This window comes from Podarcis bocagei (assembly GCF_964188305.1).
Source record: "Podarcis bocagei genome assembly, chromosome: 2".
In the NCBI taxonomy this organism is placed as follows: domain Eukaryota; kingdom Metazoa; phylum Chordata; class Lepidosauria; order Squamata; family Lacertidae; genus Podarcis; species Podarcis bocagei.
Window position 1 is genome coordinate 97415025 of NC_138126.1, and position 17709 is coordinate 97432733.

The 17709-nt window shown below is 41.8% G+C and overlaps 1 protein-coding gene across 17 annotated transcripts in view; it reads left to right on the plus strand.

Moving 5' to 3' along the window:
- The first annotated feature begins 3840 nt into the window (after positions 1-3840).
- The window catches only part of EXOC7 (exocyst complex component 7), a 32003-nt gene continuing 18134 nt past the window's right edge, over positions 3841-17709 (plus strand). For 3 of the 17 annotated variants that reach the window (XM_081185372.1, XM_081185373.1, XM_081185377.1), the window contains exons 1-9: positions 3842-4073; positions 5115-5180; positions 5533-5717; positions 6823-6928; positions 7620-7842; positions 9284-9424; positions 10334-10501; positions 11839-11850; positions 17270-17362. In XM_081185372.1, the coding sequence (XP_081041498.1) occupies positions 4014-4073; positions 5115-5180; positions 5533-5717; positions 6823-6928; positions 7620-7842; positions 9284-9424; positions 10334-10501; positions 11839-11850; positions 17270-17362 (1054 nt within the window). In that variant the 5' untranslated portion in view covers positions 3842-4013. Of the gene's footprint in view, positions 4074-5114; positions 5181-5532; positions 5718-6822; positions 6929-7619; positions 7843-9283; positions 9425-10333; positions 10502-11838; positions 11851-17269; positions 17363-17709 lie in introns of all 17 variants that reach the window. The other 14 variants (XM_081185365.1, XM_081185366.1, XM_081185367.1 and 11 more) reach the window with 9 other exon arrangements.

Below are 17709 nucleotides of genomic sequence, written 5' to 3' on the forward strand. Positions count from 1 at the left end.
AAAAGGATTAGAGAAATTCATGGGGGATAATGCTATCAGGGGCTGCTAACCCTGATGGCTATATTTCACCTTCACTGGCAGAGGCAGAATGCTTCTGAATACCAGTTGCTGGAAACTGTGGAAGGGGAAGAGTGCTGTTGTGCACAAGTCCTGCTTGCAGGCTTTTCTTGGCATCTGGTTGGTCAATATAAGAACAGGAAGCTGGACTTGGAGGCCGGCTGGCCTAATCCAGAAGGCTCTTTTTATGTTTGCATAAATTCTGAAATTAAAAAATGAGATTGATGCCCTCAGCAGAGGATGGTGTCTTGCCACAAGTGTCAACAGCCTGGTTGCCTTTTGTAAATGGAATGGTGGGGGCGCCATTTTGTCCTTTGCCTCAGGCAGCAAAATGTATTGGGTTGGCTCTGTATACTATGTTGCAATAGCCCAGAACTATGAAATGTTCACAGATGGCATTGGTGTGACATGTGAAGCATGATTCAAAAGATTATATTGTGTTAGACTGATATATGATAATTATCATAGCCACCACATTCGTGGCAAGTTGTGACAGCCTGGCATATATAGATGGCAGAAGGGAGGAAATCTCAAGCCTGGATCTCCCCCTCTGAAAATCCAGGATTTTTGCCAGAGTTATTAGGAGCATAGTGGGCCCCCTTCTGCCCTAGTAGTTCAGCAACTTCTCTGTGTGGCTTGCAAGAGGCCAGCCGTGGGGCAGCTAATTTCCGCTCTTTTCTAACCCTCCTTCTCCTCCTCTTCCAGCTGTGACTTTGTTGCTGGGCTCCTGTCTGGCAAGAATTTGGCTCTTCACCTTTTATCCTCCGGAGTGTTTCTTTAAGAAGGACGAAATATGTGGTGCTTTAATCACTCCCCTCCCTCCTCATGCTTCTCTGGAGTAACAGCCTGGTTTCTTCTCAGGAGATATAATGCTTTGGCCAGAAATGAAAAAACTCCGGCCAGTAGCACAACAGTAGCTCCTGCTTCCCTGTTCCAGTCCTGTCCTCACCCTTTCCCTAGTCAAACACTCTGATGCTTATGGTCAGATAGTAACCAGAAAGTCCCTCCCCAAGGGGCTTAAGAACAAGCAGAGAAAAGAAAAGAATGCAATGTCACAAAAGGAAATGAAGCAGGCATTCCTTGCCTCACAATCTGTGTTCAGGTAAACCTCACCTAGTTGGACACCAGCTAGACAAAAGCACGATACCCAGGAATAAAGAGGTGTGGGTGTAAAACAGGGCCCACACCTCTTAGTTATGTATGTGGAATATATGTGGCTATTCTTATTTTGGCCAGGAAAACACCATTAGGCCATTAGGTTGGTTTGTACATAACCTAGGGTGAATAGTAGGGCTGAGGGCCCATGTTCCTTCCTCTTTCCCCTTATGCAGGGGTGCCATGTCCTAGGGGCCAAACTCTTCCCCCCCCAATATTTTTGTGGGGCGGGGTGGGTCCCCCAATGGCAGCAGCAGCAGCAAGGGGAGCTGTCAGCCATTGAAGCCATACTGGCGCTGCGTTTGGCTCTGCCCCGACACCTCCTGACATTGTATGTGGAGCCACACATGTAAAATTTACCTTTGTGCAGTAAGCTAGTTTCTACACACACCCACACCCACACACACACCTCTTTATCTTCCATCCATGCAAGTGAAAGGCATCATCAGAGATTGGGGACACATTCCAAGGGCACGTTCCAGCCAGGCAAAAACACTCAAGGAGAGTGCAAAGAAGAGATGGAGAGGATTGCTACCTGAGAGAGAGTGTATGAGGTGAAGGGAATCCCATGAGTCAAATCAAGAGGACTGGGGGGTTGCATCTGGCCCCCAGGCCTGCTGTGCATGTTTACACAGAAGGTAGTCCCACTGTGTGCAGTTGGGCTTACTCCCAGGTAAGTGGGCATAGAATCATAGAATTGCAGAGTTGGAAGGGACCACGAGGGCCATCTAGTTCAACCCCCTGCAATGCAGGAATCTTTTTGCCCAACATAGGGTTTGAACCCACGACCCTGAGATTAAGAGTCTCATGCTCTACCAATTGAGCTATTCCAGCCTCCAGCATCTTGTGTGGTGTTAAATAACAGTTAAAAACACAATGGCAAAAAGTGGTGCCAAGTGGAGCTCTCCCTTTCTCATACCTGCATTGGTGGGGGACAATGTTTGACCGGATTGCAGCCAGGGAGGGAAGGGATAACCCCCATTCCTTGTGCCCCTCCACATCTATAACAGAATAAAGAAAAACTAGATGTAGCTGTAAACTACACATTTAATGCAATGTGAGCCTTGGCTCTCATCACTCCACCTCATGATAGGGCCAGTGCTATTCCAGCTGATACCTTTCCTTGCAATTGCTTTCTCACATTGTGTCCCTAAACCAGTTATGGGGAAAGCTGCCTTCTGAACAAACCCCAAAATACATGTACGACATAAAACGGAGTCTGGTTAACTGACACCTCTAGCAAAAAGTTTTTTAGTATAAGCTGGTACACTGCTGAGTGCACAGTATATGAAACAATTGTACAGTGAATAGGATTACTGGCTTATTTCACAGAGGCCTAATCTGGAATAACTTTCCGCTTGTAACATCTCCATCTGAAAGAGTCAATGAACTCCCTGCCAGGTAGTGTATTTCCCCATTCTCCAACACATTTTTGCGGTGTGTGTACTGCTGTTTGCTAAGTGGATTAGGAGTCAGGACATAGTATTTACTTTTATCTGAGTTGCATCAAAAATAGCTTGCCCCCTACCTGAAAGGAATGTCCCAATTAAATTACAAATGGCATATCCTAAGTGTAAGGACTGAAGTTTGATTGATTGGTTGGAACAAACAAAGCATTCAACCCTCACTATTCCCTCTTCAAAACTGGTACATAGGGGACACCTAGTGGAAAAGACATGTTGGTTGAGTACATTAAAAAACGAGCAAACCCCGGTTTTAGCATGTCACTAATTTCTTGTTGCATTTGTAATATCACTAAAGTGGCATTTGTTCCTTCTGTAAGAAGTAACCAAGGCTTACTGGTTGCAAAAGGCTATATGTTGTTACCCATTTGAATGCCTGGCGATTTGTGTCAAACCGCCCCCCCCCCTTATTCAGTGTTTAGAACCTCGATTACAAATAATGCACCCTTGTTTTTTCTCTCTAAGCATCCAAGCATCTTGGCATCTATGCCACAAGAAAACAACCACAGAAGGAGAATTGTCAAGAGGAAGCTTTTTGATGTGTACTGATTTGAACTCCTAAAACAAGAGATCGTGTCTAGGGACTTATTCCCATCTCCATGTGCAGGGATTACAGCGTTCAGTTCTTTTTAATAATAATTGGCTTCATGTGAGTCAGCTATACCTCTGCAGCAAGTTAGGACCCAAATGGTCCTTTAACTGCCATTTTTTATCTAGAGCAGAAGAAACAGCTCACATTGTACAACAGTAATGAATGTCCTTCTGATTTATTGTGGTGTTTTCCATCCAAGAAACGCAACACATGTAAAGGGTATGTGTTTGTAATGTGTACAACGCCCTGTGAGAATCAAACTAATGCAGCAACATCTTTTGCTTTAAAATTGTTTATTTCTATACAACTCCTTAGATTTGAGGACATTTTCACAGGTGACCCAAACAGATTGCCACTGACTGCCGTCTCTGGGCGGCATTAGCTGCCTCTTTTAACATGGAGGAAGCCTGAGAGAGTGATAGGTTCTCAGCGTTCCAACCCCAGCCCCCTTCCGCGCGCGCGCACTTGCGCACTACCGCACCAAGCTCTCAGAACTCCTTTCATCTCTCAAAAGTTCCGCGCGTTCCCCCCACCCCACCCGCACGCGCTCGCGGGGCGGGGCTCCGTTCGGTTCCTGTCAGGTGGCACCTTCGCCCGCCACTCTTAAGATGGCGGCCGCCCCATGCCGGGAGAGGGCGGGGAATGAAGCGGAAGTGCAAGCGGGTAGTGTTGACAGGGAGCTATAGCTATTGAAGCGGCCTTTGCCTGCGGAGTTGCTGAAGGGGGAGAAGCGCCTTGGTGTCAGGATGATTCCGACGGAGGAGGCGTCCGCCCGGAGGAGGGAAATAGAAGAGAAGCTGAAGCAGGTGGGCGGCACCTCACTGTGCATCCCCCCCCAGCATCGTCCTCTCAGCCTCGCCCTCGTTGGGCTGAGGCGTCGGGCCCTGCTCTGCCCCCCCTTTAAAGTCCCCCCCTCCAGCCTTCGGTTCCCCCTGCGTGGTTCACTGCCTTCCTCAGAGACCACAAGCCCAAACCCCTGCCCTTAACCTGGGACTCAGTTCCACTGAGCTCAGGGAGGCTTCTTTCCAAGTAAATACAGGACTGGGTTGTGAGTGATTCCCTAAAACCAAGTGAGGAGTAGGGGGGTGGGAGGGAAAGCCCACTACAAGGTAAGATTGCCACTTGTTTACTGTACCTCCCCTGTAAACTGCCTTTGTGACACCCTGAAATACAACTATTAAAGCTTTTCTTGGTGCTCTAAATGAAGGGAAAATCTTCCCCTGTTAATTGTTTTCTGTGCTTAACGGCACAAATAAGCCTGGCTGTTTTCTTTCTTTGTGTCCTTTACATGTCCCAATAACTGGGTGGCTTCCAATAAATAAAGTCAAGACAGAATCGCAACACTAAGGAACTGATGCAGCACAAAACCAGAAGAAAACGAGTGCAACCGAGTTTGCAGCAGCACCAAATTATTGCAGACATTTAAAGTCCAAGAATACTACAAAGATGTAAAAATCAGTAAACGGTGTTAAGGCTAAGAAGGTTGACAAGCCAATGTTTTCGTGTTGCATGAACGTGCTCCAAAATGTTTAGAGGTAGTCCCAAGATCCAGGAGTACAGCCTTCCCCAGCACCCTTTACAAGAGAGTGTTTCTCTAAAGCTCTGTGGTTCAGAGAGCGTTGTGCCAAATTGGAAATACTTTAAAATATCATGAAAAGGTATATTGGTTAAAGCTGCTTTTTAAAATTTTGTTTAAATTCATACCCAAATCTTTAAAAATTTCATTTACATTAAAACATATAAAAGCAACACCCTGGTACCATTTTCCAAGTCTGCTAAGCATCTAGAAAAGTAGTTCAAGAGCCAGAATAATTGGTTGTGTCTTTCCTCCTCTCTTGCAACGACAGGAAGAAGAAACATTGTCTTTCATTAGAGATAGTTTAGAAAAAAGTGACCAGCTCACAAAAAACATGGTAAGTTTGCATAACATGCATTTTATTTTAAAGTGGAGCATAAATATAATATAGTGCAATCCTATGTGTGTATGTACTGGGAAGTAAGTCCCACTGAATTCAATGGATCTTATTCCCTAGTAAGTGTGCCTTACAGTGCAGTCCTAATACATGTTAACTGAGAAATAAGCTGCATTGAGTTAAATGGAACTTAACTCCCCGGTAAGTGTGCATAAGATTGCAGTGTAAATCTCAGTTTATGTTGTGTTTCACTTGATGGAACTGCAAACTAAAATACAGCAATGCAGGTGGTTATTGTTGAAGGAAATGGACCCCACTGTGTACATGAAATATCTCTGGTTTTGTTTTTTAGGTTTCCATTCTCTCATCTTTTGAAAGCCGTCTGATGAAGCTGGAGAATTCAATAATCCCTGTACATAAGCAGACTGAGAATCTTCAGCGCCTGCAGGAGAACGTTGAGAAGACATTGTTCTGTTTGGATCACGTTATAAGTTATTACCATGTAGCAAAAGACACAGAGAAAATTATAAGGGAAGGGTGAGTTGTGTTTCAGGACCCTCAATATCTTTGTGAGGTCTGTTCTTTTTTTTCAATGTCAGTCTCTTCACCTTTCTTTTACCACCTTGAATAATCTAATTAATTTTAAGAATGGTGGTTGAATTACAGAAGGCAACTGGAGATAGGCATTTTAAGTTATAAGAAACATGGCATCCCCTTTTATTAAGAAAATAAACCTGACAGTAGTTATGAGCAGGCTTTCCCCAGTTGTCCCATTGGTTTTAGAATAATATCTCTGAGGAGGTACATCAGAGACACCCCTTTCAGGTTTCAGGGGATGAAAATTCAAGGCACAACTGTTAAATATCACCTTTCTGGTCCAATATAAATTGTGATCATTTTTAAAGCACTCTGCTGTTTTATGCATGCATTTATTATTGTAGATTTCATCACAGAACCATAGAGTTGGAAGGGACCCTAAGGGGCATCTATCCCAAACCCTTGCATTGCAGGAATCTCAGCTAAAGCATCCGTGGCAGATAACCATCCAACCTCTGCTTAAAAACCTCCAGTGAGGGAGAGTCCACCACCTTCCAAGGGTGTCCGTTCCACTGTAGAGCATTAAACATCAGATGAATTGTTTTATATTATTTAGTGTTGGTTTAAAGCACATAGAGCAGAGCATAAAGAGGGTTAAACTATATAAATAAGATCATTTTGTTAGAGCAGAGTGAAGTGACAGCCTGGTTTTCCCCCCACCGAGGACTTCAGATAGATGCAGTTATTTACCCTTTGCCTAAAAATATCCCTACCACTTGTCTAGGCCAATGTCTCAAAGAAAACTCTTCAACTGAAGCTGGTGACCTGGCACCTAATGACAAATCATAGGTCAAAAGGTTGTTTATTTGGGCTGTAATGTATGCCAGCTATCCTTGTAACTTACATACTTTAATTCCATCAGTGATGGCAGACTTTCCTGTTGGGAAGAAAAATTACAGGATATTATTATTATTATTATTATTATTATTATTATTATTATTATTCTCTGGGAGAAAATGGTAAGCCAGCTTCATAGGGATTTTATGGTAAGCAGTTGCCTCTTCATGTAACTTTGTTGTTGAACCAGATGTATTTTTAATTGCAGCCCTACAGGAAGATTGGAGGAGTATTTGGCCTGCATGGCTAAAATTCAGAAGGCTGTGGAGTATTTCCAAGACAACAATCCTGACAGCCCAGAGCTTAATAGAGTGGTATGTAAAGCAGTTGCACACGGGACTACTGACTACAGATTCATCTCTCTTCAGAGCTCTCCTTGCTTTCTCCGTTTAGGTTTTGCTCCATTTGGAAGCAAATATCAACACATCATAATCTCTCTGAAGATAGTTATCCAGAATGACATATGAGCACACCTACATTTTGTTTTTGAGATTTCCTCAGAGAAGCAGACTCTGCAGAAGCCCCAAACTGTCTGTGTTTAAAAAAGAAACATGCACAAAAATGTTTTGATACAGAAATTTACAAAATAGAAAATGGTGCTCACTTACATGTAATATTTCCCTTCTCCTTTACAGAGCGATTTATGTCAAATATTAAAAATGGATTTTGAGCAGATGATTTTAAAGTGGGGGGAAATACTGTATAGTACTGCTGGGAATCAGAAGTGGGGAATTCAAGCTTTGTGGCCATTGTGAAAACAGGATACTGGGCTAAGATGGGCCATTGGCCTGATCCAGCAAACTTTTTTTGAAAAAGTTCTTATGCCAAATCTCCAGCTTAGGAGGTGAAAGAGCTATCTGGTAGTCCTGCAGGTGTGTCTTCTGAAAGGAAAACAGACATATTTGGATGCAAATGCACTGTGCGGAAGCCGACCAGTGCTGTTTTACCACCTTAAAACCAATAGTTCTTACAGCTAATCTTTTTCATATATGTTATTCCAACCAGAAATTGTTGTTCGAGAAGGGGAAGGAGTCTCTGGAGTCTGAATTTCGTAGCCTTATGGCACGACACTCTAAACCAGTTCCACCAATCCTTATCCTGGATCTCATCACTTTGGATGATGAAATGGAATTGCAGGAAGATGTGACATTAGAACACCTCCCTGAGAGTGTTCTGCAGGACATTGTCCGTATTTCTGGTTGGCTGGTGGAGTATGGGAGGAACCAAGGTAAGTCGTGAAGTGATTAGTTGTCTTTCTTTTTCTTTCTTTCTTTTAAGCTTCAGGCAGTCAGCTAAGACCTCCTTATTTTGCTAAGCTTTCAGTGTGGGTTAAAGGTTGGTCTTGCTGTTTTTATGCTGAATTAATTTTCTTCTCTTCTTGAGTTTATTGTATGTAATTGATCTGAATAGTTTGGACAGCCTTACTGCATTTCGTGCATTTTAAGACATCAGCAGTGGTTGAGGTTACATTCGTCTATAATATTTGAATTAGTTGTGGTCACCTCATTTATGATACATGAACATATTCTGATATTTGTTTCCCCAACTCATCCTGTTAGCTTTGCATATTCCATGCAACTCCCAGGATTCTGCGGGGGAAACCATGACTGTCAGAGTGGTATAAATGTTCTTCAAATGTATGGTGTGGTTTGTTTGAGCCCCAGTTCAGGCATAATGCAAAGCCCAAGGATCATGGCTCCTGCCCATGAGCGAAGTGGAAGTAAACCATGAACCTTGGCTTACCAGGACATGCAAATCAATACCACTGTGTGGCACAAATCTTCAAAGCCCTTATTTTAAAGTGACTAAATTTGCATGTATTATAAAACTTGTCAACCTAATACTAAGATCAATTATGGCTTATGCAGCAAAGGTGCATTTTTAAAAAACCAGTTTGTGTGTAGTAGGCAAAGATGCACAGCTGGACACCCCTGCCCTGGGTCTCATCTCTTGTTTTTCATCTGTAGTTATAATTCTACTGTGTGCACTTGTGCACTGAGCCTGGAATAGGCTCATTTATTTTTTTCCCCCACTTCACTAGTCCACAACCTTCAAAATCCCCTGGGTGTCTGTTTTTTGTCTGCCTTCTGAGCAGAGGATGGTTATTTTTGTGATGATATTGCCAGTAGATGCAGGCTAATATGGAATAGAAAATGAAAACATATCCTTTGCCCTGCATAAAACTCCAGGTGGAACATTTTGTGTGCCAGCTTTTAAAAACAATGCTAAGCATTAAAAAGTGTTCTGGAATTCATTATGCTTCATCTATTCTACACAATCTTGTTGTAATCCTTATAATGACCCTGTTTGATATATTATTATTAACATTATTAACATTATTATTATTATCATCATCATCACTATATTGAGAATGAAAGAATGAGAAAGGGTAGTAGTCTATTGCCTACGCAAATTCAGAAAGGTCAGTTTACTTCTAAGGTGTTCCTGCTTCTATAAAAATTAACTGTCAGCTACTATCCTGAAATTCCTACTGTGAAACTCTAATTGCTCTTTGTGATTATTACAGTAATGTATTATTATAGTACTATGCGTATAGGATGTATACTCTGACTATTAGTTACTACAACCCTAATCTATGAAGCTCTCTTGTAGCCTGAACTAAGCCCTGTGGGCATCAGTTGTATGACATGGTTTTTCTTGTGGTGCAGGATTTAACTGGCTGTTTGAGGAGGAGCATCTGTCTGCAGGAGCCCAGAGAGGAAGCCTAAAGAGGGAGCACAGAACGGGGTCTTACACCAGCATAGCCTCTAGGGAGAGCACTGTAGGGCGAGAATTAGAACACAACCGTAGTAAGTGTAGGAAGCTTAGATTTAGAAAGCATCTGGGAGTGATGTGGAATACAAAACTACTTTCATGTGCACTGAAAAGAATTCTATAGCTTTTTTACAAAGTAACTATGGTCTAAACCACTGAGCCTAGGGCTTGCCAATCAGAAGGTTGGCGGTTCGAATCCCTGCGACGGGATGAGCTCCAGTTGCTCGGTCCCTGCTCCTGCCCACCTAGCAGTTTGAAAGCGCGTCAAAGCGGGAAGGTAAATGGCGTTTCCATGTGCTGCTCTGGTTTGCCAGAAGCGGCTTAGTCATTCTGGCCACATGACCCGGAAGCTGTACGCCGGCTCCCTCAACCAGTAAAGCGAGATGAGCGCCACAACCCCAGAGTCGCCTGCGACTGGACCTAACGGTCAGGGGTCCCTTTATCTTTACCTTTTAACTAGTAGAAGTGGTCTGATTGTACTATAGTAGTAATATGTTGTTGTTTTTTAACATATTGGTGTTAAAATATTTTTATCAACAACTAATGCAATTTTCAAACAAGTTTGCTTTGTTTTTCTTTTTTCAGCAGGATTTTTTTACTAACTTAGTATCTACTGGCTTAGCCACACATTCATATGAATAAACCTTAAGATGCACCAGACATGCATTTTGATGTACTGGTGTACTGAAGTTTATTTCAATTAATACTAAATAAGCAAGTTTTATCTGAACACGGAATATAAAATTTATAATTCAAATTTATGGATTATATTGTTTGAAGATTGGCGTTCGTTTTTCCATTAAGCAAGCAATGCTATCAAATTTTAAAGGAAATTATTTTTGATTCCCTCCCATCACGATAGCTTTGATAATATCAAATGTGGTTTGGAACAAAAAAACTAACTGCTGATGTACACTACTAAGTGCATGTATATTTCTTCCTAGACTTCATGAATGTTTACTATCAGATCCGTTCCAGCCAGTTGGATCGTTCCATCAAAGGACTGAAGGAGCATTTCCGGAAAAATAGCTCTTCCTCGGGGGTCCCATATTCCCCTGCCATTCAGAACAAGAGGAAGGACACACCAACTAAAAAGCCCATCAAAAGACCAGGTTAGTCCGAAGTGTTACATGCCAGTTCCTTGGATTTGTTCTGGAAGCTCCAGGCTTAATAGTCTTGCTTTTTAATCAGTCTGTTCATCTCTTTGTCTTGTGATGTTTGGTTTTTCATTAGGTATTTTCTAGATGTTTCCATTTTGGTTGGATGCCTACGTAAATTTCCAGGTTGCTTAAATAAAAGCTGCATTGTGTTCTTTTCTTTCTTTTTTTAATGAAATGTTTATAAGGAAAGTGATGTATGGAGGACCCAACATTCCCTGGGCCACTTCCAAGACTTTGAGATGCCCATCATATTTCACTGGCCCCAGTAGACATGCTTGCAGATACAGCAAGCATTTTAACACACTCTATGAATCTAGACGGAAGGTTTTTGTACTGTGTTCCTTGAACCATCAGTCTCAGCAAGAGGGCCCAGGTGTCATTGGGGGCAGATGGGCTCTGCTACTGTCATTAGTATGAAAAAGCTAGAGTCTGTTACAATTCCTCCATCGTCACAGGCTGTGCTAGCTGAAGAAAATTGCTTTTTTTGCCAAATATTCATGCACATATTTCTCAAGTGTAGATGCTAGAGTGATTTCCTTCATGGAACTCCCCACTGCCCACTGTTGGTGATGTGGAACCTCAATAAAATTGCAAAATAAAAACCCCTTTGCTGAACTTTCACCCACAGCAAGTACTGTGTGGAGCAAAGGGCTTAATTTTTAAGGGTTCCTTGATTATAGCAGTTGCTGTAAGTATTTAAAAGATTCTCACACCAAGAGTTATTTGAAATCTCCTGAGTGCTGGCTCTTTGTTAAGATTTTCTTGCTATTTGACTGCTCTAGGCTGTTGGTCTTTACATCATGGGCATAGCCAAGGTGGGGTGGCAAGGGGGCAGCTGCCCACCTAGATCAAATAAAACAATAGAAATACTTAATTAACTGACCAGTCACGTTGGTTCTGCCCCCCCCCAACAAAGTCCTGCCCCCCCCAACAAAAATCCTGACTACGCCCATGCTTTACATACAAGTGTAGAGTGTAGCTGTTTTATTGATTAAAAATGATAACTATCTGAAAGAGAAAACAATGTTTAAGGAGGTAGGTATTTATACCAGCTTCATCTTCTGTTTATCCAGATCAGTTCAAAGCATTGCGTAGTGTGTCTGGGGAAAAAGATAATAATTTTACTGGATAAAACTAAGAATTATAAATGTTCTCCCAATCTATAGAAATAATAGACAAGTAGGAGATTTGTAGAACAGTCAGAGATTGAGTTATGAAGCATTACAATAGCATGTTATAATTGTTCTATGTCTTTGTTTTTGTTTTTATAATCCTTATGTGAATGACAGTCCTCATCCCAGGTAAAGTGTGTGTTCTGTGTGTCTCTTTTGCAGCTTGACAGACCTTAACTAAACATCTATGTGCTAAGATGCCATTGCAGACCTATTACTAGTGCTAGCAAAGTCTGTGCTTGGGTTTTTTCAAGGGGATATTTGCCTATGGAGGGGCATAGTTACAATGCCCTGGAGTTCTTCCTGAAAGCTGACTGTGCTAAGAGAGAAGCTGAGGAGGTTTGGGGTCAGATTTTTAAATTAAAGCCAGGTCCACTGTCCATGTGTACATATACATTGACTAGACTATCAGACATTTTACCTCTCAGTAAGATGTAAGCAAATGTTAATTTACTGAGAGCAATATATCACTTACTGCCAATGATGTTTTTGTTTTTCCAACCCTGAGACTAAAACTGCTGTTTTGTCTGAGACATACCACTTTATCTGGTATGTAAGGCAGTAGATGCAGTGAAGTCATTCTTGTCTGACTGCCTTTGATATTTTCAAACCAGTGGATTGGTACAGTTGTGTGAAGTGTAGGGACAATTCAGTGGACCACACGAGACTAATTAACATCCTTAAATAATTTTGTCATGTGTGCTAACCATTTGCCTACAGCACCTATAATGCCAAACTGAATGAAACACGTATTTGTGACATTCTGGATGTGCTCTGTCTGCTAGCTTTCTCAGTTGGTGATCAACTAGAAACCTGGAAAATGATCAATCCCAACTAACTGTGTGTGTTTGAAACAGACCTGCAGAGAAGCAAATCTTAAAACATAATGACAGATAATTGTGCTATATAATTATTTGACAGATACTGAATCACTCAGTTTTATTCCCCAAAACTATTCAGCTTTCAAGGGCAGCTCTTCACGTGACATTCTAATGTCTCTGTCAAAATTGTCGCTCTTGGTTTCTTTTGTCGGAATGTAATCATCCCTTATTTTGTCTCTTATCTGTCTTGAATGATGGGCAAAGAAGCAACTGTTCCATTTTCTGTGCTGCTGCTTGAAAAAATCATGTTCACTCCACCACCCCCAGCCAATGTTTAGCTTCTAGTTAGTGTTCCATGGCTCTAATGGAAGGGTATCTCTGTACTACATGCCTATTTTAATCCCATACATTGAATGAGTTAAAACCTTGCCCCTCCCTCCTGAAAAAAGAGAAAAGTCTCATGGAGCAGGTATCATGAGCTGGGAGAATATGTGCTACGAAAGTGTTATATTCATGGATGTAAATGATAGAGCCCCACCAAAGTGTAACTGAACTTGAGGAGAGCTTGTCTTCTCAATATATGGATGTCAACCCTTTTATGCTGTTGCTCCCCGCCACCCGCCCCAATATCTCTACATCATTCCAGACAAAATCTTACAGTATTCAAGGCTAGTTTGTAATGCAAAGAAATTACAAGGTGGCATGCTCAGTGATTCCTTGGGACTTCTTAAATGGATCACTAATTTATCGACTTAGAAGAGATGCCATCATGATGTTTAGACATATTTTTGCTTCATAACAAAGCTGATAGTTTGGTCCTAAGCAAAGTGAGGGGTGGGTTTCTGCTGTGGAGTGACTTTTAATAAAAGTCTTTGAAGCCATTGCACTAACAGAATTATTTATGTTGAAAAGATGTCTCTTCATGGGAAAAGGACCTAAAGTTCCCTCACCACTTGGCTACAAGTAACCTAGATGTCTCCAAGTCCGTCCTCCCCCCATACAAGAACCACTGGGTTACTGACTTCCCGAATGCTTGCAAGGAGATAATGCTTTGAGGACAGCTGTGTAAGCTTAGAAGTAACAGCCTGTTTCTCCTCTCTCTGCTTGATCACTGCCTGTACCTTGAATGTGATGCCTTCATTAGTAACCGCCATGCTGTCCCACTTGGTTCAAAAGTGCCTAATCGGGAGAAATAAACCTAGAACAAAAGCAGTTGGTTTCCAATAGAATCCATCAAGGCCTAATTAGGATGCTAAGTACTCTGTTCTTCAGTAGCACTGATTTAATACCCAGAAGCACTTGGTGTGTCTGGAGGTAAATATGGCTAATTGTTCTTATGCAAATCAGAGGAAGACAGTGAGCCAAGGTCCCTTATCTGTAGAGTATGGAAGACTTAACTTTGTAGTTTTGCATAGGGAATAGCTCATACTGATGCTTGCTGAATACATAGTAGCTAGAGTCATATTTACATTCCCAACAAAAATAAGAGTGCTAATTTCAATTATGCACCAGCTCTTCAGAGCCTAGTGATGTTTTGCATAATCAGTGGTAAGGCTCAAAAAATGTAGCATGGGTAACCTAATTCTAGGAATTCAGGAAGCATGGGTCAATTGCACAGTTCAAAAAGCTTAAGAATGGCTTCATACTTTTGCAGGGAAAAGGGATTTTTAAGGTTCAATATTTATTAAATTTACACCCCACTTTTCCTCCCACAGGAGCTCCGGGTGGCCTGTGCCTCATTTAGCAATACTTGCTGACTGCTAGCATTGCTTTCAGACACAAGGCATGTAAAAATTAGGCATGTGCACACCCGTTTATGAACTTGTACTGCTCCACTTTAATAATACAGAATTTGAGCAAAATTTAAAATTTGTTGTTCTTTGCGAGCACTTGGAAGTTAACTTGATCTGGCTTTCTTAATGCAATGATTGGTCTCATGATTTATTGCAAAAGCATTATCTTAATTGGAACTGTCCCTTGTAAATGAAGTTCAGTGTTTACAGCATTGTTGCAAGTTCGCTAATATAGAGTGTGATGATTGCAAGCCATTTGTGGTTTTCTAAAATGTTTTAAAATATACTCTATAGGTTTAGTCAATAAACCTCAGTGCAGATTCTGCAGTATTAATGTTCTTGCTGTTAACCAGAGTTTTAAATATCTGGCAGGTGGAGAACAGCTTACTGTACCTTCGGCCCTGCTGTCGTTATCCTACCATATGATGGTATTTGATAAATAATGCAACTATAATATTGTCACAATGACAACTTTTGAGGAGAGATTTCTGCTGCCTTAGTTCTTTCCCTGAATACAATTCCACACATTCAAAGCTAAACTTGCCTTCTTTGATGTATACTGCATTTGTATGCCCACAAAGTTTTAGGCAAATTGTTAAGTCACATATTCTCTTGTTTCAGAAAAGTGCATTCCATTGATACAAGGTGTGCTTAGCATAAATAGAAACGCAAAGGCTTGCAGCAGTGGCAAGGGTACTTCTTTCACCATTATTTCGTTACAGCACATAAAGTGCAATTGTACCATGATATCTGCTCTAAGTGGGGTACACAGTATTTGCAGTATTTTTAATCAGCAATAGGGCATATAATATCGCATCTCCATGAGATTATGGGTGCTGGGCTTGGCTTGTTTGTGTGTGCATTGTAAGCAAAAGTGAAAGGTCTTCTCAGTGATGTATGACATAGTTTATCCATTTTTACCATCATTGGAAAGGTTATAAAGCACTTTATACCTTTCCAGATTTGTTTTTTCTGCGTCTGTGTCTAGAGTGTTGTTTGTCTGATGTCGAAAGCATTGCTTGCACTCTGGGTGTATATGTACCAGGGAGGGCGGGGGTTATGCCTATCTGCGCTCTTGATTCTGTTGGTATGTTTTGTTGCATGTTCACTAATACATTCTCATGTAAAACTGAGGTTTGTTTGTGGACTGACATTTTAATGCTTTCTCTTGTGCTTTTTTCAGTGTTTCTTAGTTGCAGCATCCTGCTTCAGCTACAGTTTAATGCTTTCTTCGATTTTTTTTGTTGTACAAAAACGTTCAATTTTTGTGATGTATTTCATTTGCATTTATTCAGAAGTAGAGTCCTAGGGGCTGGGGAGGGGCACAGCTTGACTTTTTGACCTTTCATTTTGCAGCTAGGTAAGGGGGCTGGAGCAGGTCTGAGCTGTGCTGTTAGCTTCTGCCTTCTATTTTCTACAGCTCTCATGGATGCTTACCCTGTTCTGTAAAGACTTAGCTTTCTCTTTACTTTAGCTTTACTTTTTGTCTGTCCATGGTGAGAATGCTCAGAATAACACACAGTCTGTAACTACTTTTGTGGCCAGCTGTTCCTGCGCACAAGGCCGTGGGTATGCCTTATGTGGCCATTGGGGGCAGGCATTCCCTGTGGAATGTGGTACCTGCTGTGAAGCCTTGGGGTGTTTGGCTGTCATTTGTGACTTACATTTGTGCTGCTTCTGCCAGACTGGTAGGGGATTGGGAAAAAATTTCCAGGATTCAGGATATGGTGGTCTCTAGCACAGAGTTATGTGCCTCTCTGTGCATCTCCCTACCAGTTATCCTCGATGTTCTTCCCTCATTTCATAATAGCAGAAAAATATCCGAAATCTTCTGCTCCCACATGCAGTATTGGAAACTGTGTGAATTGATTTGGTTTTACTTCAGGCATTAAGTGCAATGTGGTTGATGCAAACAAAAGACAAAACAAAACCACAATATTTTTGTGTGGCATGGTCTTTCTTGTTTGTAAATGGTAGCCTTGTGGGAAAATGGCAGACCATGCTTGTGCTCACAGACCTCATGGGAGGTGCTCTAACCTGATGCAATCCAACTGATGCAAGCAGTTGCTGCTCACATTATTATTATTAAATTATATTTAAGAGCAGCAGCAATCCGTTATTAGTTTTAAAATTCTTAATGTCAGAGCAGCTGACAAGGTAATAAAAACAATAAAGCCATCACAAAAATTAATAAAAACAAAACAGATAGAAAGGATAAAACAATTAAAGCAAAATAAGTCATCCAAGACTATGAATTAACAGAAACAACAGAAATTGAGGATTAACCCTCAACAGAGCAACAGAGTCCTCAGCTTTCCCACAAAAGCTTCCCTGAAAAGCCACATATAGATGGGATGGTGATTTAAAATTAAAGAAGGGACAAGGCTATCTTCCACAGTTTAGGCCCTGACCCTTGTATACACCTGCTTAACCTTAGCTGGTTGGGAAACTCAAGCAGGACCTCTGACTATGAGAGTGCACAGGGCTCTGCGTGGAACTCACACTGCAAAGAAATGGTCCTCCTCTTGTGGTGCTCATGCAGCATCTGTAATAAGTGAAGCCATTTAGGGCTTTATCCACTAGTACTAGTACCTTGAATTGGGTCTGGTGGCACACGGTCCCATCAGGCTGCCCAACTTGCCAACCTAGCAGCTGCATTCTCCACTAACTGCAGCTTCTGGACCTTTTTCAAGGCAAGCACCACATAGAGTTCTTCAGTCTCCCTAAGGGGATTGGTGGCAGTATTAAAGGGCACATAACTGGGCATTCCTGAGTCTGTGTATGTGTATATGCAGAGCATTCTCACTGTTGGTCTGCACTGCCATTCTAGGTTTGGTTGGCAAGGCACTGGTGGAGGGTTGCTTTGTGTTTTGTTTCTCTCTCATTCATTTCCAAGGTCTCTTTGTCTCTCCTCTCTTGTGGCTCTGGTGACAGGCACGATCCGTAAGGCTCAGAATCTTCTGAAACAGTATTCTCAGCAATGTCTAGATGGGAAAAAGGGGGCCTCTAACCTCATTCCTATGGAAGGTAATCACTTCTCTCACTTTTCACTCTTGAAGGGGGGCGTCTAACTTGGGTATTGGCCTTTCTTCCGCCTTCAAGGCTTCTGTTAGTCTTTAGCCCCACTGCCCTATACAGTGAGGTTGCTCAATAAATATCCTGGCTTCTTTGCGACACAAAAACTACACAAAGAGCAAAGAGACCAATACAAAAAGATAGGGCAGCAGATAACTCTTTGCAATGCTCTAAAGAGTTGCAGGCCACATAAATTTAGAGAGGTCCAATCTGTGATGCAGTTTGACTGGCTAACAGAAGTTCTGTTGTAGCTTGGTGTGACCTTTTCTCTCCATGATCTATCCTTGTTCACTTCATCT